The 20,840-nt window shown below is 48.4% G+C and overlaps 1 protein-coding gene across 6 annotated transcripts in view; it reads right to left on the bottom strand.

Moving 5' to 3' along the window:
- The window catches only part of MED15 (mediator complex subunit 15), a 55,894-nt gene that overhangs the window by 34,872 nt on the left and 182 nt on the right, over positions 1-20,840 (bottom strand). For 5 of the 6 annotated variants that reach the window (XM_016120139.2, XM_016120137.2, XM_036221542.1 and 2 more), the window contains exon 2: positions 323-410. In XM_016120139.2, coding sequence (XP_015975625.2) covers positions 323-410 — 88 coding nt within the window. Of the gene's footprint in view, positions 1-322; positions 411-2,374; positions 20,747-20,840 lie in introns of those variants that run through there. The other variant, XM_016120138.2, reaches the window with a different exon arrangement.

The raw sequence follows: 20,840 nt of genomic DNA, 5'->3' as shown, positions 1-20,840 counted from the left end.
CCACAGCCAGTTCTTACTCAGAGTGCTTGTCCCTTCTGAAGGAGCAGCTGGGGCCTGAGTGACTGCCCTACAAAATTCATGGGAGCTAACCACGAATGAAGGGTGCTGGCAGTGAGGTCTGGGGTCGGAGGCTGGGCCTGAGAGTCCCCCAGTACCCTCCTTGTATCTATACACTGGACACAAGATCCAGAGTGCTGCAGACAAAGCCAATAGTTTCCGGGATCAATTGGTGAAAAGCCACCCCATCCCCACTCCCCAGGCAGAGAGGCTTCCAGATCTGCATCACATCCTCCTCTTCCTGAGCCACCCACCAGGGCCTTACCCGGGTCTTCGCTTTCAGGAACACATGGCTCTCCATATCCTTGCTGGATTTACTGTGGGCCACACCAGCTTTTCTCATGGCATCTTCACTGAAAGACAAAAGGAGAAGAGATGTTAACATATACCTATAAGTCCACTTCTGCAGGGTCGTGGCCAGAAGGCCCTGCACAACAGCTACCCCTGGGTGGAAGGGGCCTGTCCCTCGTACGCCAGCCTTGCTGAGGTCTAGGGAGGGCACTCGGCAGAGTGATCAAAGACAGCTCAACAAGGAAATAATAGGGCAGGGCCACAAGAAAGAACAGGAAAGCCGGTCATGACAAAGCAAAGCAGCCACCCTCAGCATGAGGGGACAGAGGGGCCAGGCCCTAGGGACCACTCACTACCAGCACAAAATCAAATGCGTATTAGAAGGCTGAGTAGCTAGTCAGTCTCTATTTCCTGCCCTCTGAGTAGCCTGGGTCCTCACCCAATTCTGGCATTAAGAGCAGTGGAACCTCAGCTCTGGTCTCCTCCTCTGTAAAATAAAGAGGCCATGAGAAGTCGTCTCTCAGTCCCTATGTGGGACATGCAAGTTCTCCAGATGGGACTCAGAGGATAAGTCTCAACTTTAATAACTTTTAGCTGGGGGCAAGAGGAGACAGACCACACACATATGGAAAACATCTTAAAAACACATTTGCTAACACACGTATAGTAAGAGAGTGAATCTTATCACACATCTGATGCTCTGTCGGGATAGAGCCATGCACATTGACTAAACATAAGCTCCCTCTAAACAGCAGCACACATAAGCCACCCCCCGCCCCCGCCCCAACACAGACCCACACAAAGACAAGAACATATGTGCATTTGTTAGAAAAGAAGAGGCATGTTAGGCTCGCATGCTGAGGCCTGGCCTGTCTGCTCACAGCCTGCCTTCTTACTTGTCTCTCCTATGCTGGGCCTACTGATAAACAAATGAACAAGCGTGTAGGGGCTCTGTTGACTCACCTGACAGAATAAAACAAGCCCAGATTAGCTAGTGCTAAAAAGCTTTCTGACCACTCCAAACAAACGAAAAAACCCCAGGCTACTAAAAGAGTATGCACATGGGGCTGCAGGATCAGGTCTATGATCCTTATACAAATCACAGAAAGGAAGCTAAATGTTAAGAGATGAAAAAGTCTGCATTACTGTATAAAGAAAAATAAAATGGCACTGACTCACAACACTGTTAGACAACTCATTCAACATATGTGGGTTGGGGGTCCCTACCCCATCTACTTCCTCAAGCCTGTGGTGAGGAGGCAGCAACAGGTTCCTGCTGGCAAAGCACCCAGGATAGAGCAGATGCACACACAAGGAAATATGCGACCACGGCCACAAGTAAGGTGAGAGAAATGATGAGGACGATCTGAGATCCAACGCATGGGCGAGCGAGGCTGGCAGGCCAGGAGGACAAGGCACTGAGGTGCTGAGGCTGGCATGGGGCAGGCACTCCACATGCGGAGACTGAGAGATGTCACCTGGTGGGCTCTAAGTCACTGAGCATTTCCGACAAGAGAAGTGACTGAGCAGACCCATCTTCAGAAGGGTAACTCACCTGTGACCCTCAGGACAGTACTTGTTCCCTTTCCCACCTTCCAATAGCAGTGTGAGGCACACCCTGCCACAGAGCCAGGGACCAATGCAGAGACCCAGAGCAGAGCAGGAGACACGGCAAGAGGGGCCTTGCCAGCCAGCAGGACAGCCTGGAGGCTGACTAGGTGGACAGTGAAGAGGTCACGGGTAGAAGGTAGAGCCAGGAGCCAACATGTGAGGCACAGAGAGGCAGAGCGGACTGCTGAGGGTTTTGCAGGTGAGACTCAATTACACAGATGGGCTCTGTGCCTAAGAGCAGTGATCCCCAAGGGCTTAGCTAGGCTCCTGGCTAGATAAAAGCAGTCCTCCAAGCTGCTGGCTGGCCATTTTTGATCAGGTCAGCAGACTCACAGGCCCCACACAGACACTGCATCCTGACCCCAGCAAAGACACCTGGCACATCCACAGAGACAAGACACAGACACGGACTTACTGTAATAGCTCTGAGGTGGGGGGACCTCAGCAGGCCCGAAGGTACCAGGTGCAAGGGCATCTGCTGGAGGAGCCCTGGTCAGGGCAACATCACAGATGAGCACAGGGACTGCATGGGCACCGCTGCCAGTGACTCAGAGCCTGAGGAACACTGACAACACTAGAGGCCAAAAACAGGCATTTCTTCACAAGCTAGAACACACACCTTAATAACAGGAAACAGAATTGAGATAAACGTCCAGTTCTGCCTGTGAGCTATGAAAGGGGCTGCACAGGTACGGAGCCAAGGAAAAAGGTGGCTCCTTGGCCACGCACCAGGGCCCTGTGAGGCAGCACAGTGCCAATGTCACGCACTGGTCCCCTCCACTGCTGTGCTCAGGGCCTGCGCTCAGGCTCTGCGTATTTGTTGGCTGAAGAATAAACGGGCACTTGAGCACTGTTTTCAGTTATGCAAACCATATTTTTAAAAATGTTTTTGCTCGTTTCTAGTCTGCAGATCATGCCCCGTAAAACAGAAGATGAGGCAAAAAAGAAACCAGGCAGTTCTGCTGTTACTATCCTACATTTTGCTCCAAGGAGGGGGGCCTGTCCTTTCCTTTTCAACCATCTTATCATTTTGCCAAAGGCACCTGTCCATTATCAGGGTTCTAACTGCATGTCGCATAGCATTTCATACCGTGCTTAGGTGTGGTGTCCCTTCTTTGCACGCAGGACCTAACATGTCCACTGTATGAGGCTGTCACCAGGACTCATGCTGGGAGCAGCACGGCACAGGGGAAGGACCGGCTGATCACCAAAGCCCCCTCCACTCTTCCTGAGTTGGGCTTTGTTTCGGTCAGCAGAATGCCTGCCATAACAGCCGAACCTGAATGACCACTTCTCAGCCTCCACCTCCAGAAAACAACAAATCCTTTCCAGCAACTGTCCCTAAACAAAGGCAAACTACCACACAAGGAGACAAACCCAAATACGGAGGTTACAGCCTCAGAGACACAACTGAAAAGAACCGATACTTCAAGGTGAAGCTCTGCCCCCACACAAGCAAGCCCTGAGGTCTCAGCTGCGGGAGGTCAGGGAGCAAAACCAGTGTCAGGGCTCACCAGAGCAGACCCTAAATGGCCGTCCTGCCACAGTTCCAACACCAAAGCAGCCACCACCAAATCTAAAGCTGCCAGGGAGATATATGTTAGCAACATAACAGAAAGGCTCTGTGTGGTGGCCACTGCCTGGACACGACCAGCCCTCTGAGAAGATGAGTGGAGGCCTGATACCAGCTCAGAACACATGGCCTTTTGCTGCGACCTGGACTCCACGAGCTCCCTAAGTCTAGCTTCTTCCTGGTCACCACAGTTACACGTGTCTGCCCAGTCAGGGTTCCGCTGGTATCTGGATTAGACCAGATCCTCCTGAGGCAGGACCTCACCCATTACACAAGCCCTGTGAGTTCCCTCACCAGGGACTGGATGAGGCCCTTACTGTAACAGACTTCGCCTGAGCAGAAGGCAGTGCCACGCCAAGAAAATACCCTGCAACCTTAGCTCCGTGCCCACCAATTGTTCAGACTGGAAACCTGGTAACTCCCTCTTCAGTTCCCAATTCTAATCTCCATTCTCTAAAGTTCAAATCCTCACTCTCTCACTGCACCTGTGATGACCCCTCTGGATGGGCCTCTCTCCAGGTCTCATTCCCACCTGCCACCTCCGCCAGCTCCTCAAGCCAAACAGCTGGTGGTGAGTGTGGGGAGCAACCCAGGCTATGGCCGTGCCTCCCTCGCCCACTCTGCACACTGTCCTAGGCCCTGCTTCCGAGCAAGCTGCTCAACTACGCTACCGGCCCTGTCCGCTAGGCCCTGTGACCTTCTCGCTCAGGCGCCCCCTTCTCTGCTTCACAGAAACCCTGTGGTCATTCTGACCACACCCATGGCTCCTCCTGTGGAAATCGCTGACTTCCTGTCTGTCAGCCCTGCTGTCCTATGAGCAACCTTGAGAGCAGAGATTATGGCATTCACCTCTGTACTCAGCAGGCAATAATCAGCATCAGACAAAAACCTGGCTACTTGTAATACAAGGAGTGGTAATGCCATGTATTTTGATGGAATATGACATGCAGAACCTGAGAATCAGAGTGACAGGCACAGGGGAAACCAAGCCTCAAACAAACACCTCCAAACTGCAAAAGCCAAGGTGACCAGGGAAAGACATGTGCTGTGGCAGATGGAAGTGCTGGGCCGCTGGCCCTGTCAGGAAGTACAAAGAGAATGAAGGGCCTGAGCTCCGGAATCACACAGACCAGGGCTTGAATTCCGACCTGGCCACTCGCCAGCTCTGGGTCTTCAGAGAGGCATGCCACGCCCCAATCACATCCTCCTCATAAAGGAGCGCTCTGGAAGGGCTGTAGCCAGGATGAAGGGAGGTGCACAGAAGGGGTCAGGGTGTGAGGACAGGCCCGGCCTCGTCATGGCCTGCTCTCCCTCACCTCTACCCTGTCTCCAAATTGGGAAACTCAATCTGTCAATTGGAGTCCAGTCCTAGTCCTTGTAATCCAAATCGGCTCAGGATAAAGCCAAAAACCCAGCACACTGTTTGTCCTTGGGAAAGTACGCTTGGACACAAGCTCGAAGTGTGCTAATGCCTTGGTATGCCTCTCACCGCTCCACCCACCAGCCACTGACCTTGGATAAGGCACCACCTTGCAGCGCCTACATGTCCTCTTCTGTAGAGGGAGGACAATGACAGCACCCATTTCACAGGGCTGTTCATTCTTCACAGGATTACAAAAGTTAACATCATCAGGAGCTCGGCACACAAAAAGCACTAACGTGTGCTACAGAAATCAGAAAATGGTCCACCTTATTGCATAGTAAGACTGCATCCCAAATCCCTCCAACGAGCAGTGATGTTTGTGTCACTCCCATCCTAGAAGATGACAGCAGTCAATTACTTACGGCTCCCTCAGGCAGAGATGCTCTCCCACTGAAACTCTGAACCACCTAGAAGTGTTCCCTGAAGGGTGCCCATTTCTGCAGGCCCTGTGGGCCACACAGTTCTCAGGAAGGGCCTTCGCACAGGCATACTGAGGGGGAGAAGCTCTAAGCCGCCTCTCCCACCTTCCTGCTGCTTGGTCCTCCCGTTCACGCTCCATTCCAAAGGGCCCTGGTCCACACCTGAGAGCCCTCTCACCTCTCCTGAGACCATCCTCTTCACTGCTTCTCTTCCTATTGCTGAATAATGCTTGAATTCCCAGGAGGGTGAGCACCCCTGGTCCCCTGCTGGTGTCTAGAGCAGGATGGTTCTTTCCTCCCTGGGTCACACACTCACCCTCCTGACCTCAGGTACACAGGATGCCTTCTGCCCATCCATCTGTGTGATAGCCTAGAGGAAATTTCTCCTGATTTGAGAACCACAACACCCCACTGACCTCTAATGGGGCAGTTTATGCCATCCTTACCAGTTCCCTAAAAGAAGCCTCCTGGTGAACTGCCACCTGCACATGGGACAGGAGCTTGCAGCTCACATGTGACCCTTCACCTTGCATGTGTTTAAAAACTCCTATCATAAAAGTAGCAGATGATGGCAGGAGCATAGTTACACAACAGTGGGATGAGGCAGGCTTTCCTAAGCACATCATCAAAAGCAGACACCATAAAGGGAAAAAGATTCTGCCGGATTAAAAAAGATTGCTGCCATACTTTTACTAGCCATCTACCAGAGACAAGAAAAAGTGCCCTGATAATCCAGGTCCTCAGCAGCTTAAGCTCAGCCCTGACGTTCGAAGGGCAAGGCTCTGGCAGCCCTGCCCATCTGACCCTCAACCCAGGCCTATGCAATGGTCCTAGTATGTTTGGAGACAAGCTCCCAGCATTTGTGGTGCAGCCCAGGGGTGCTCTATGTTTGGTAAGGCACAGCTCAGGCCAGCGCAAGAGGACTGCCCGCCCCCCGCCAAACTCCACCCCGCAGCAAATGTCAGCTGGAACCACACATCACACGTGTGGATGAAGACACATCACACGTGTGGATGAGGACAGAGCCAAGTGTCTGCCCAGCTCTAGCACCAAGGAATCCCATGCACCAAGGAATCCTGCCTCCAGGAGAAGGGCCGGGAAGTGAAGGAAGACCAGATGGAAAGCAAACCACATCGGCACTGAGAGGGACACACAAACTTCACTGATTCTCATCACATCTCTGGCTTTCACGCTTTCAATTCAGAAAGATCTTATTTTTCACTGTAATTCTGGTTTGTTCCCCCCAAAATATTACATACACTCTCTTAGGCACCAAAATTTTTAAAGATCAGAAATTTATTTGGAGAGGATAAGGAATCATCCAGAAAGAAAAACACACAGTTCAAAATGTAATGTTTTAGCCCTTTGAAAAGAGGAAAAAGAACAAAGCTATATGAGGGGCATATGCTTAACTTAAAAATAAGATAGCTTAAGTCACAATCCAAATAAATACATTCCCGCAACAATTTCATTTTTAAAATAAAATCAAATGATATGTAACCTTTGGGTTGGAATGAGGGACTGAATCTGCACATCTGATTTTGTTCCATCCCTAAACACCACTAAAACCACAGAGAAAAAAAAAAGATTTTGTTTTTCTCTAATACAAACTCACAAAGACAGGGGAAGAACAAAAGTGTTGGTGCCAACAACAGTATTTTTAGAGAGTGGGAAGCTGATGACCACGTGGTGATGGACACAGCAAGCCAGCTAAGAAAGCAGGGCTCAAAGCTAATCCGAATCTTCACAAGCTTCAGGACGGGGTGTGCCTGGTGCTCGGGACTGAAGACAAATGGAAGGATTCCTGGGTAAAAAGCCACCACCATATCCCCTTCCCCAGTTTACACTACTGGGTAACCGCCCCCAAACCAGCAGACCACTACAGAGGTATTCTCTGGAAAAGTACAAAATGGAGAGTCATTGGACTAGGGTCAACCCACTCTGTTGATAAGGCACAGGGGGGGAAACGAAAGACGTGGACTGTACGGCTGTCAGAATGACTAGAGCCACACTAACTGCTGAGACCCATCCGCCTGCTGGCCTGCAGCCTCCTCCAGTGCAGTGCCCAGCATGCTGGCACCCGGGCATTCTTCCTACAGCTCTGCATTTGGAAGATCATGCTCTAGAGGAAAGACTCAGAGAACCTTAAGCCACATGAGGCTTTAGTGAACCTCCCTGTAGACAAGTCCAGGTACACAGAGCATCTACTCACCTTTACAGTACCCCCTTTTGGAGTGAGCAGCCAACTAAGGGCTCCCAGAGACTCTAATGTGGCAGATAAAGACCCCATGAAAAATGTCATTTGGAGCTATCAGAAACTCTGCAATAAGAAGAAAATGTCAAGAAAACTATACTATCCATAGAGATAAGACAAAGTAGCTATTTAACAGGATGCTAGAAAACGAAAAGTCAGATTACAAAAAAAAAAAAAAAGCGTTCTTATAAATAAAAGCATGTTAGGGTGAAAAGATAGGGATAAAATCGAGTAAATCACCCAGAGAGCAGAGCTAAAACACAATGAGATGGATAACAGGAGATAAAAGATAAAGGGCTAACATTCAAACACCTGGCAAAACAAAAACTATAAAAGAAAAAGAAATATAATAAAATAAAACATTCGCTGGGGAGAGTGAGCATAGGGAGTGGAGGGAATTAGAGATTCCCATGAAATGATTCAAAGGAACCTTCCCTGAAGTGCAGGATGTGAGTTTTGAGACCGAGGCAAGTCACCAGGAGGCTTGCTGAAAGAAGCACTAGGCCATCACAACAGTAGTACCAGAAACAAGAAAGCAGTGGGAACATGCTTCTCAATCTTTGAGGAAGTACTTCTATCCTGGAAGTCCATAGGCATCCGGATTGATATGGCCTCCAGAAACTGAACTCCCATGAGCCTTTTCTCCACAATCTAGTGGAACAAGGGAATGAACCAAAAGAACAAGACACAGGAGATAGGAAACAAGACCCAACACTGGAGCCATGAAGCTGTGCAACTCAAGAGACAAGCACGCTGAGGGCTGTCCTCACCACACCTCTGGCCACCGCCCATGAGCGCTCCAGAAAGCAGGTCCAGGGGGAAAGCTGGAACTGACAGACACAGTCTGGCAGCACTGAGCATGGGGATAATTGTATCAAGAAGCAACTGGAAGATGAGAATTAGCCACAGGTACACAGAAAACTAGGCATATTTCTAAGAAGGCGATTTTTTTCTAGGGGAAAAAACAAATGATCACAGTATGCCACTGCTTAGCTGTGAATATCATTTGTGGAAACATAAAACATAAGCATTTATTCATTTACCCAGAAGTTGTAAAACACTGGCGGAACACAGCAGAAGCAGAAATAACAGCTGTACAATGGGAGCTATACAGAAAGTCAACAGATAACTCATAAAACTCATAAACAGGATGACTCGAGAGAGCAGAGTCACAGGGGAGGACTCAGTAAACAAGGAACCACCACTCTTTCTTATAAGTCTTTTGTCATTCCTTGACTTTTAAAATGTGCGTACATCACTTCGATAAAATAAAAAAGAATTAAAAGTTAAATGACAAAACACATCTAAAGAGAGTAGCACAGATTCTGCCATAGAGAAATACTCAATGTAACGCCAGCTATTATTAAGAAAGGTCTCCCTCACTTATCTAAACCTTCCTGAATGTCAGCATGGAGACAGGAAGCTTCTACTTTATCAGCAATTTTGACCCCCAGGAGTGTACTGAAAAGCCTACCATACACTTCCCAGTTCTCTCAGAGAGCCGCTCAGTCTGAGTGCAGTCAGAGAGGCACTGGTCAAACCAGTCTCCCCTCCATCAACACACCTGAGAAGGCCTCACCATACCCAGAGCCAGAAAAGCCCCTTGCCTGTCCTCCACCAGTGCAGGACTGACTGTTCAGCTAGTCAGCCAACCTGCACCAGGTCCCCAGATAGCTACAGAGCGCCTCTAGTGCCTCCCTTGGTCTTCTCCTGTTCCGTGGCAGGTAGCAGTTTCTTGCACACAGTGCCCCAGATGGTCTCATCTGGAGGCAGGAAATGATGAGACACAAATTGTGCAGTCCCCAACAGTAACCAAAGCAAACACCTAGCCCTGACAGGGAGGGAGCCTCCTAGACCTCACAGGTAGCTGGAAGCACGTTTGCCAAACTATATCCCAGACTGCAACTTCTTCCTTTTCTTTGTTAGAACACCTCTGCATTCTGGTTCTCTAACTTTTTAAAGAAATATAAAAGTATTTTTTAACAAGATAAAAATATGTATTTTCGAAAGTTAACCATCTACCTACATTGTAGGAAAGGGTTATTTTAGTCTTGCAGAAAGAAACTTTAATCATACAAACACAAGAAACTTCAAACGCTCTCTCTTCACATTCCTCTCGGTTTGTTTAAGTGCTCCAATTTCTGCTCTTAGGATTTCTCAAGTCCCAATGAACTAGATCAATGAAAGAACTACACTTAAAGAAAACATCAGTGCCCTTAAAATGGCATGTTGTTATTTGAGCTAATTCAGAAGACTACACAAGCTTCTCTGAGGTTTGGCCTCAACAGGACCAGGAGAGTTAGAGAGGCCTCTTGATCCCTGTCAGGCACTGGCCCCTCTGGGCTCCCAGGCCTGGGACCATTTTGGCTTCCCTAGTTCTAGCCTCAAGCATGTCCCACTCACCACCAGGCAACCATGTGGGAAGGACACTCAATGCCAACCCAAGAATTTACTAAAATGCTTATCTCACTAGATAATATGGTATTTGGGAGTAGGAAGGAAAACCTGTTTTAGAGATGTGCACTCGAGTACTGGCTGCTGAAATCATACAGTGCCTGGGATGATTTAAAACAGTCCAGGAAGGGGTGGGGAGGGATGGGCGAAACACTGGCCATATGTTGTTCTCAGAGTAACTAAGATGTTTTTCTATTACTCCTACTTTTTAGTGTTTGGAAAAGTCCATAGTGGAGCTTTTAACAAGGTAGTGACTAAAATGCTCATGTCAAACATTCAGGATGACTGTGCAGAGATGACCGGAGGAGGTTTACCTCCTAGTGTGCTCCCCAGTGACGCCTTCCAGGCCATCATTCGGGGAGTGACAATACACTCCGAGTTGTCCCAGCTGCAGAGTCCCTCTCAGCCTGGAGGAGCTTGAGCCTTTGGAGGATGGTAACTAATAAGTCTTAAAAAAATCTGCTCCTACAACCAGAGGTTGGTCCAGCTACCCAGGCAGAGCCTGCCTATGTGGAAGAATCCCATCTGTCAGACATGCTGTGTGTGCGTGGTCCGTGCCTCGTTTGAACCTGGGATGCGGGCACAAGTTCCAACTCAGAGTCCACCCAAGAGAAGAATACAACCTAAGCCTTGAGAAAGTCACAACTCAAACTGAAGTAGGAGCCTGATTCCATTTGAAATTACAGATATATCTACATGTATTTACATATTCGAAATACATACAAATAAAGTTATATGCAACCAGAAACAGCTGGAAGAAACAGATCAAAAGGTCAGTAACAGCCATCTCTGGGCAAGGAGAGTATGAAAAGCACCTTTCTGTTTTGGACTCCTCTACAATGGTATCTGGAAGGGAATGAAGTGCTGCGCCCACAAGGCCTGCACACACTCATGAAAACAGGAGGTGGAGACAGGTCTGAGCTGCTGGGACTGGCTTCCTTGTGCCCACATCCTCTCACCCTAGTCTTTTTCCACATCTGCTCTGCCCACCACAGTCCTCTGCTAGGGCCCTCTGCTCAAGCTTCCTCTGCACTCCGAACAGAGGATGAGGACAGCCCACCCACATTGCTTTTGCAGCTGATTGATCTTTCAGGTTTGCTCCATGCACCTCCCACTGGCTTTTGGGCTTTTCTCCTTGGAAGAGTTGACATCCCCCACACACTGCATATCATCACCTTGCACCACTCAGAATTAGCACAGAATCAGGGCTCATCTCCCTGTGGGGTGTCTTTCTCCTCCCTTCCTTCTGCCTGTATGTAAATACAAAACGCACACACAGAGTCATCAAATTCTTTCCCTCCTAAACCACCCATTTCATTCCTTTTGTCGTTGTGCCCAGTGGGTATCAAATTTGAGTGTGCATTCAAGATCAACAAGGATGCTTGTTATAAATGCAGGTTCCCTGACAATGCCAGATGTTGGCAAGGATGTCCGAAGCAGAATTCCCTGATGGGAATGTAAATTGATACCACCTGGGAAAACTGGCAGACAGTGCTACAGTTAAAGGCCACACTCCTGGACCCAGCCTTGGGTGCACAGCCCAGAGAGTAAGCACATGTGCCCATCAGAAAATATGATCCAAAACACCTCAGGGGTTGTATTCACAGAGCCAACAACTGGAACTAACCCCAATATCCACCGGCGTATGACAGAAAAGTCATGCAATGGAATAAAACAGCGCATAAATAATAACGACTGCTACCTACAAAGACAAAATCCAGGCAAGATGCTGAATAAAAGACAGACACAAGAATGCACAGAGTGTGATTCCAATGACAGGAAGTTTAAGAGCAAATGTGTCCATGGCCAAGAAAGTCAGAGGAGTGGGGCAGGGTCTGCACTGGCTGAAGAGCAGGGAGGAGCCTGCTGGGTGTTGGTCCTGTCCAACATACAGGTCTGAGTGGTGGCTATGGGACAAATATATGTGTAAACACTCATCTAGCAGCATCGTGCTCAAGATTTGTGTCCTTGTGTTGTAGACCGTAGTGGGTTATATTCAATATAAAGAAACAATTCATAAATAAAAGAAACATTTCATGAGACTAGCAAGAGCTCCTGAGCCCTGGCTCCAGGACTCTGCCTCTGCCCCATCCCTGGGTTTGGATTTGAATGGCCTCGTGCCCAAATTCCTACTACTGAGCCCAGCAGGAATGCCGCAGCACTTGCACAGTCATGAATCCTCCCTAGCATGAATCAAAGCAGACCAATGGTGACTGAAGGGCCCAGGGTGATCCATCAGGGCTTCTTAGGGTATGACTTTCTATTTTTTAACAGGAGCTCCATCCCACACAAAGCAGCCAGATCACTTCTTCAAATGTCACCTTTGATGAGGACTGAAGGGAAGTTAGAGAGGAGAGAGCAGAAGAGAAGGACAGCAGGGATGGGGATAAATCATTTCTTAACCAACAAGCACTGCACTGCCTTCCCACATCCACCGGAGCCTGCACAGGAAGGGGTAGGGGTACACAGGTTAGGAACAGTAGGAGCCCCAGAGGCAGGGGGCCTTTCTGATCCGGGGCCTTCGGCATGGACGCCACTCACCCTTCTTGCTGTCACTCTCCTGGACTGGACACAAGTGGCTAAGCTGAAAGGCTGACCTGCAGCCAGGTCACACCTCACCTGTTCCCACCTACTCCCTCCCCCCACCAGAAGATTCCCACAAAGACAGCCTGTGGGGCCAAAGTATATAGAAGGAGGGAGCAAGACAGCACTCAGCTGCCAATCATTAAGCATGAGCACCAAGAAGATGCCTGGAAGTGAGAGAAATGGTGAATCTGAGGGAAAGGTGTGCCCAAGCGCTCTCTACTATCCTTGCAACTGTTACGTGAAACATTCGCAAAATAAAAAGCTCAAAGGATAACCAGGACTTAAAGAGGTCAAACGTCTTCTCTAAAGACTCAATGTTCTAAATCTACCTCGAGACACGTGACTCATTCCATTTCAGATTTCAGTGAACATGTTCCCGCCTAGATTAGGAAGAGATTCATTATTAAAGTAGAGGGGAGCATCTCCCTCACGTCTCCTTCTCTCCCTCACGGTGGGTGGTTTCCAGCCCGGGATCCTCGCGCATTCCCCTTTGTTCTCCAGGACTGAGTACTCACTTGCATATGTTAAATAGAATCACCTAGTAACAGCCTGGACTCCCTTTTGCCTTTAAATAAATGTCTCAATTAAAAATAATGGGGAAGAGGGGGTTCCAGAATGAAAAGTGGTTCAGTGTTTAAGTAGCACTGATAGAGAAAGCCCTGGCAGGCTATAAAGAGAACCCAGCACTGCTTTCCACACCCCCACCTGCAATTTCTGTACGCACCTTTTGTCTAAGCCAAGGCACCATACTAGGAGCTAAATGAGATGAGGAGGCATATGACCAGCTCCTATGTTCAAGGAATTTATAATACTGTTGGCTAAATAAATAAATAAATAAATAAATAAATAAATAAATAAAAATGAGTGTAAAAATAGCAAAAAAGAGTTCATCTGTTCAGTTCATGCCGAGATGCTCCCAATGAGGGCTGTACTAACGCAAAGGAAGTAGGAACTACATTGAGCTAAGCCATCAGGGCTCAAAAAGAGGGAATGAGGCCATGGCCAAACCTTCCACAGGGAAAAGAAAGACTGACAGAGGGAGAGCCAGCCGTGATGGTGACCAGAAGGCTGGGCATGGAGCAGGAAGCGTCCGGCTGAGGCTCTCACACCAGCACAGAGGGAGTGTCAGCTGGAAAGACAGTTTCACACTGAAAGGGTACTGCTTCTTAGCAGGGGTGGAAAGGATGGAATCGTCTTAAGAAGGTTGTACTGCCACTCAGGGCCCAGGTGAAACAGGACACCGCCCCCAAGGCAGAGAGCACATGGTGACTTTCCGCCGCATAGTAGCTGTCTGTGACCACAGCCACCCCCTCCTCACTGGCAGACAGGGTCTACCTCTTCTTCAAAAGATTTCTGATTACAAAAAGATGTATGTTTATTGTTAACAAAAACACATATATGTACTAAAAACTAACAAAGAAAATTAAAATCACTTAGACAACCAAAGACGTCTATTTAACAAAACACAGCCTGTACCATGGTGTCTTGCTTGCTAACCTGCTCTTCTCGACAACAACGTGTGATGAAGCATCTCCCACATCATTTTTAACAGCAACACCAAGCCCGCCATCTGCAGCTACCACAACAAATCTAAACCAGTTCCCACTGCTGGCTTGTCCCCTCATCCCACTCCTGACATGATGTGGAGAGGAGCAGCCTCATCGTCGCCAGGCTTTGAACACTCTCCTACTTATAGCCTTGGAGGAAATGCCTAAAGAATCATTTTAAATTACTGAGATAAACAGATTGCCAAATAGCCTTCCACAAAAATGACCTAAATTATGTGCCCCAGCAGTTTTGTGAGGATGTCTGCATCTTCACTTGTGTGGTGTTAGGACTTTCTCCACCTCTGAGGTGAATGCCCTTCAGGTTAGCCCACTATCACCACAGAGCCTGAACAAAGCCAAAGCACCCTGGTGAGGCAGGGATCAACTCTTGATTCACAAATGCTCATGCCCTGAGGGATTCAGGCTACGGAAATGGAGCTCAAACAATTCAAATGCAAACTACTAAAAGAGTGCTATGAAGAGCAGGGGGCAGTGGGAGGCCCAGTGTCCTCAGATGGTGAATAGGATCGAAGTGCAGCCCTCAGCCACAGGAAGAAAGGTCTCTCAGGCAGGGGAACAAACAGGATGCAGAGCAGCTGGGGTGAGAAAGAGCTGAGGTCTTGTGAAGATCCCTGGGAAGCGCGGAATGGTGGTCTGGGTGAACAGGCTCAGAGTTGAATCTACAGGCACTGGGCAAGCCATTCAAACATTCAAAGTATAAAAATAATTTGGGGAAGTGAAGTTCATGAAGCAGGAATTGATAACTTGAAGCTGAATGGTGGGTACATGGGCATGGGGTCTTTATACTACTTGGTTTTATTAAACATTCCAGTTTGAATTTTTAAAACGTCATCAGAATTCCTTTAAAAATATATTCCCTCTGGATATGTACCCAACACTGCCCCCGAGAAATGCTTTAAAGGGGGCAGATTATCACGTGGTTGTGGTCCTTCCCACCACAGAAGGCCCAACACAGGACCTGAACTAGCCACAGCCACCCAATCAGGAATGGTAGTTAAAAGAAGACTCTGGTCAGGAATGGACGCAAGGGCTGCAGCTATGGTAGGTGGGTGGTGTCACCTACAAAAGGGAACTGATGGGCCTCAGGTACTGGCTGCAGCCTGTGCTGGAGGCCAAAGGTCAGCAGGGGGTTGCTGTGCTGGGCCAACAATAGAGCTGTGCCAAACAGTGGCGGAAAGGCCAGCCCTTATTTGGGGTCCAGTCACCCATGTGGAGTTGCTAAAACTGCAAACGGGATGCCCACCAGCAACAGGCTCCTCTAACAGACTCTTCCGGTGCACTTGGCTTGGGTTAACGACTTCCAGTTGCCCTCTCTCCAACCCCTCTCTGCACCCAAAAAGGTGTAACCCCTCTTTCAAAGATTAAAAGGTGGTTTGCCTCTCTGGTCCTGCTGCGGTTCAGCAAGGATTCATTTGTAACGTCCCGAGTATAACTACAAGCAGCAGTGGCCTCTCTTCTCTGCCTCAGTTTCTTCGTCTTAAAAATGGGAGCATCAAGTGCATCTATGGGCAGGGCAAGCATGAAGAATCGATGAGCTAAAATGTCAACTCCTGTAACAGGGCTTGGCATAGCACGCCCACTACAAGTCAGCTGATGTTACTGCTGTTTGAGAAAGCCCCAGAATCCTAAGTAGCTAGATGACTGAAGACTTGTGTTCCCTCCGGTCACTGTCGCTCCTGTGTCACTCCTGGTCTCGAGGCAATAGAGCCAAGGGTCAGGACTCTATAAAGTCCGTGTCTCAACAATCACTTCCTGGTAGTCATTAGGGGCAGTGGGGCTTTGAAGATGATTACACAGGGCCCCTGGCCTTACGGAGCAGACATTCTAGTTGTGGGTTATACACAGAAACCAGCCCAGTCCTTTAGACAACAACCAGACTATGCAGAAAGCAGCGATGCTCAGCAGCTTCCATACAGGAAAACGAGGAGGGCCATAAACACACCGGGAGGGCACAGAATGGTTAGGAGGTCTGAGAGGAATAAGCTACAGAAAAGGTTTAGTCAAGACTCACTAGCTTCGTGACAAGGACCACAATTTACAGGCAAGATCTAGATGGGCAAGTCTCAGGGGGCACTGCCCATCCTTCTGAAGGCCTCTCCAGATATTTGGAAGTTGCTGTTTGGTTTGTTCTGTGTTTCTTCTGTTTTATTGCTTTGTTCTGTGTCTAACTATAAACATCTGACCTCATCCTTACTGTTTAGGCTGAAATCTTTGCAACTCCTATATCCCTGACCTGGAGCTCACGTCTCCCTTGGGAGCTTCACCAGAAGAGGTGGCTGACCTGTCTGCCCCAACTCCATTTCATGCTCCCTGAACCCCTCTTGGCCCTTGACTAGAACCTTGATATGGAGCTGCCTCCCCCTCAGGGTCATCTCCCCTCTAAAATCTGTTCAGCTCAACAGACATTTATTTATTCTATGCTTATATGTGTAATCTGTTATACTGAGGGATGGGAGGCATAAAAGTCTCATGATTGATGAAGTCTTTTCATTTATTCACTGCTTACCTACTCTGCCAGGTGTGTGCTGGTAACTACTTGCACACGCTTGTTCTCTGGCAGCCTATAGATCGATCGGACCCATGCTCAACCCAAAAATGCCATAAGGAAGGCCCAAGGCCCACAGAAACCAGGTTAGGGGACCTAAGGGGGGTTGCTCCTGCGACCCTGCAGGGAGAGTGGGAGTTCGACAAAGAGCCAAGGCAAACCCAAACAATAGTTTCACAACTACCCTCCCTTCCGACACGGTCCTTTAAGTGTCATCATTTTCCCTAACCAGGCTCAGGGGGTTCATTTTCACCATCCAAGGCTTCTAGTCCTGCAGGGGCCCAGGGAGGAGGTGTCAAGAAGCTCACCACTGAGCCCTGAGCCCTCTGCTAGGGCTCGAGTGGAGGTTTCTTCATCTTCCTTCCCATCTTTCCTGAGACATACTGTACTCCTGACATTTCATAGGTGAAGGAGATACTCCAGAAAGGTTAAGTATCCTGTCAAGGTCACTCGGCTAACAAGTGGAGAAAGTGGGGTTCCAGAGCTTCACGATGCATTTGGCAGATAAAGAAGGTCACTATTATATGACAGTGGAGTGCACACAGCCCCAGGAAAATACCCTTGTACTCCTCGACAAGTGTTTTATATGCCAGATGCCATGCTTCATAGGACTGGAGTCCTGTAGGAAATTAAAAGGGACTGAGATACAACATATCAAAGGGGCGACCCACTCTAGGCAAGGTGGGCCAAAAAGGGTCCTGAGAATTTGATACGGAAGCAGACACCTAAACTAAAAGAAGGAACTGGTCATGAACATAGTGGAGGGAGTCTGCCCATTGTCAAATACCTTAAATACTTTATAATACATTGTTTAAAAAGAGAACAAAGAACATGAATTGTTAAAAAGCTGAGACCAGAGAGGCTGTTACAGAGTGGGGGGTATGAGAAGAGGTGGCTAGGACAGGCTATGGTGAAGGGCTGGGAGAGTGGGACACCTGGAGTTTTGTTCTAATACTATGGAAAGCCAATGCTAGGTTTTCGGCACAGCAGTGCAGTGCGAGGGAGGCAGCAGTTCTGGATGGGCCCAGATGAGCCCAGATGAGGTAGAAGCAGTGGAGGAGGACCACGAAGAGGATGCACTAGAGAGTCGCCGCGGGGGTCTATCCTAACCAGTCCCAACTCAAAACTGCTTTTCTCAGTGGGAACTGGGAGACTAGTTTATTGAGCCCGTGTTCTGAAACACTGAACTAGGCAGAGACAGTGAACCAGCTCAGATGCTTTCTCTTCCATTGGAACTTTCCAGTTCTTTGTTATGCTTTCTTTATTCCATTACTCAACTACAAATTACTTGGGTTCAAAACATTTCTCAAGATAGTCTTTTCAAGAAAAGAATAACACCGAAGAAAATTAGAATTAACAGTATGTCAGGTATCCTAACCCAAATTCTCTTTTTTAACCATGTGAACAAAATAAATCAAAGCACCAAGAATCACAACTTTCAAAGTGAACCTTGGAGAGAAAACAGACAAATCTGAGAAGGAGAACACCCACATCATGTTAGGAAGACAGCCTCTGAAACTGCTCACGCCAACAGTGGTAGGCAGGAATCCCCAAAGATGTCCATGCCCTAATCCTGGGAACCTGTGAATAAGCTAGGTTATATGGCAGAAGGGACTTTTCCAGATGTAATTAGGGTTACAGACTTCAAAATAGGGACATCTTCCTGGGTTATCAGGGTGGGCCCAATCTTGAGAATTCTCTACTTCAGTAGAGAAGTTTTTCTGGCTGAAACCAGAGAGATGCGGCAGAACCCCACCCTCCCTTGCTGGAGGGGGCTACAAAGAAAGTATGCAAAGGAATGTGGGCAGCCTCTAGGAACAAAGACTGACCCTGGCTAACAAAACAGTCAGTTAAGGAATGAGGACACCTCAGTCCTACAACTGCATAAACTGAATTTAGCCAACAATTTGAATGAGCTTGAAAGCAATTCTGCTCCAGAGCCTCCAGTAAAAAAAATGTACCCTTTGCCAACATCTTCATTTCAGCCATATAAGATCCTAAGCAGAAGACAGTTGAGCCTACTTAGACCTCTGATCTACAGAGACTGTCAGATAATAAATTTATGTTGTTTTAAGACGCTATGTTTGTAGTATTTGTTATGACGGCAAAAGAAAACCAATATACAAGCAGCAATTTGACAAAAAAGAGAAAAAGAAAAAAAAAGACAGAAAGAACCTAGTTTCCCTAGAATTGGAAGGAAGCTGAATTATATGAGGCATTCAGTCAGTCCCGGCATGAAAAGACTCTCCAATCATCCTCCCAGCCCTCAGACACTCCCCCACCCACTCCATTTTCTTTTATTGCAACTCATTCTTCCTGTTCTTAAATTCTGGGCTTCCCAAAGAGGAATCCTTCCCCTGGGGCGGGGGGGGGGGTTCTTGCTGGAGCCTTGAAGTAAGCCATCCCTCAAGATTTTATCTACAGACAAATCCGGTGTGTCCAAAAAAAACAACATTCACTGATTCCTCAATTTCTGCAGATTCGTCCCCAGACTATTCCACAGCAGTGCCCAGCACCACTAACTCTATAGTCCCCATTCTTTCCACTGTACTAAGAGGTTTCCCAGCATTCCACCCAACTTCCTTCCTTCCACCCTGCTGTACCCCACCCCCTCCAACCAGTTAGTCATCAAGGACCATTGTCTATGCTCACTCTCTCCTTTCTCTGGAATTGTCTTCCTCTTTCAGTTTCTACCACTGTCTAATAATGCGGGCCTTTAAAATCTCTTGCCTGACTAAGTCATTCCACAACCATTTTATGGAGCAAGGTGACAGATAATAATCTAACAGTGGGAATACAGGGATGAAAAATACCAAGTCCCCAGACCCCAAGAGCTCAAAACTCTCATAATGGCTTAACTGGTCTCTCTCTTCTGTTCTCAATCTATCTCCAGGGACTGAAGGGATCTTTCCAACTCTGGCATTTCACCAACCTCAAAGCAGGCCACATGCCAAATACAGGATTAACTCCTTAGCACAGCACTAACATGTCAGCACCTGCTCACCCTCATTCCATTATCATTTCCTGAACCTCCTAATTCTTCATACCCCAGAACTCTCAGCCTACAGCAATATCCTCCATGCAGCGATAGCACATACCTCTCCACTCCTTAGCTTGAAATGATGTCCCTTCACACTACTTGCCTTCTTAGGACTCAGTTTATTCACCCACTCCACAAGCCTGCTCAAGCAAACTGTCAATTCTTCCTCTAGGAGAGACTGCCCTGGAACTGTTCCTTTACATTAGTGTGTTACTTGAAGGCAGGGGCTGTCTCAGGCAAATCTAACTAGCACGACATGCGGGTAAGCTCAGTAAAAAACTACTAAATGAAACAAGCACTCGATGAGGAGCTGGAGTTCCGCTAGGTGAAGCCTAGGATGCACTAGCAAGCAGCTCCTGCAATGAGGGGTTCAACAACTGCGACTGTGGAGAGGAGGCACTAATCCCAGCTCTTCACGCCCTCCTCCCAATAAGCGCTGGCTTCCTGACAGCCTCTTCCTGCCACCCTCAGGCAAAATCCACACTGGGGGCGGGGAGGGGGCTCAACACCCATAAATCCTCGGTCTCCACCGCCCACAGCCCTAGTACTTAGCCTCCGAACCTCATCTTCTATCCACCCTCTTCCAATCTTTCTCTCACTCTGATGCGCTTTTCTGGAAAAGGAATCACAAAGCACCCTGACCTGCTAAAGTCACTACCGGCTACCCCTTTCCTTTTTTCGTATTCAGTGTGATTCAAAGCAGGGAAAAGTCTGCAATCAAAGCACACAAATGACGAATGAGAAAGCTCAAGACGATGACTCATACATAAGCCAAGGCTCAGTGGTTTGCAGGGTTCGGCCCCAGAAAAGCTAACAAGCAGTCCATATTGGCCGAGAATTAAGGGGTCAGCCGGGGGAGGACCGCGCAGGTCCCCGACGGCTTCGGTCTCCCGGCGCCTTCGAGCCCTCGCGAGTCCCGGAGCCCTAGGTCTCCAGGTCTCCCATGGGTCCCCCCGCGGGCCTCGCCCGCCGCGCGAGGGGGGATGAGCGCAGGGGGGCGGGGGGAGGCCGGCGATCCC

The sequence above is a fragment of the Rousettus aegyptiacus genome, unplaced genomic scaffold (assembly GCF_014176215.1).
Source record: "Rousettus aegyptiacus isolate mRouAeg1 unplaced genomic scaffold, mRouAeg1.p scaffold_m13_p_5, whole genome shotgun sequence".
NCBI classification, from domain to species: Eukaryota; Metazoa; Chordata; class Mammalia; order Chiroptera; family Pteropodidae; genus Rousettus; species Rousettus aegyptiacus.
This window is presented reverse-complemented; position numbering and strand designations above follow the sequence as displayed.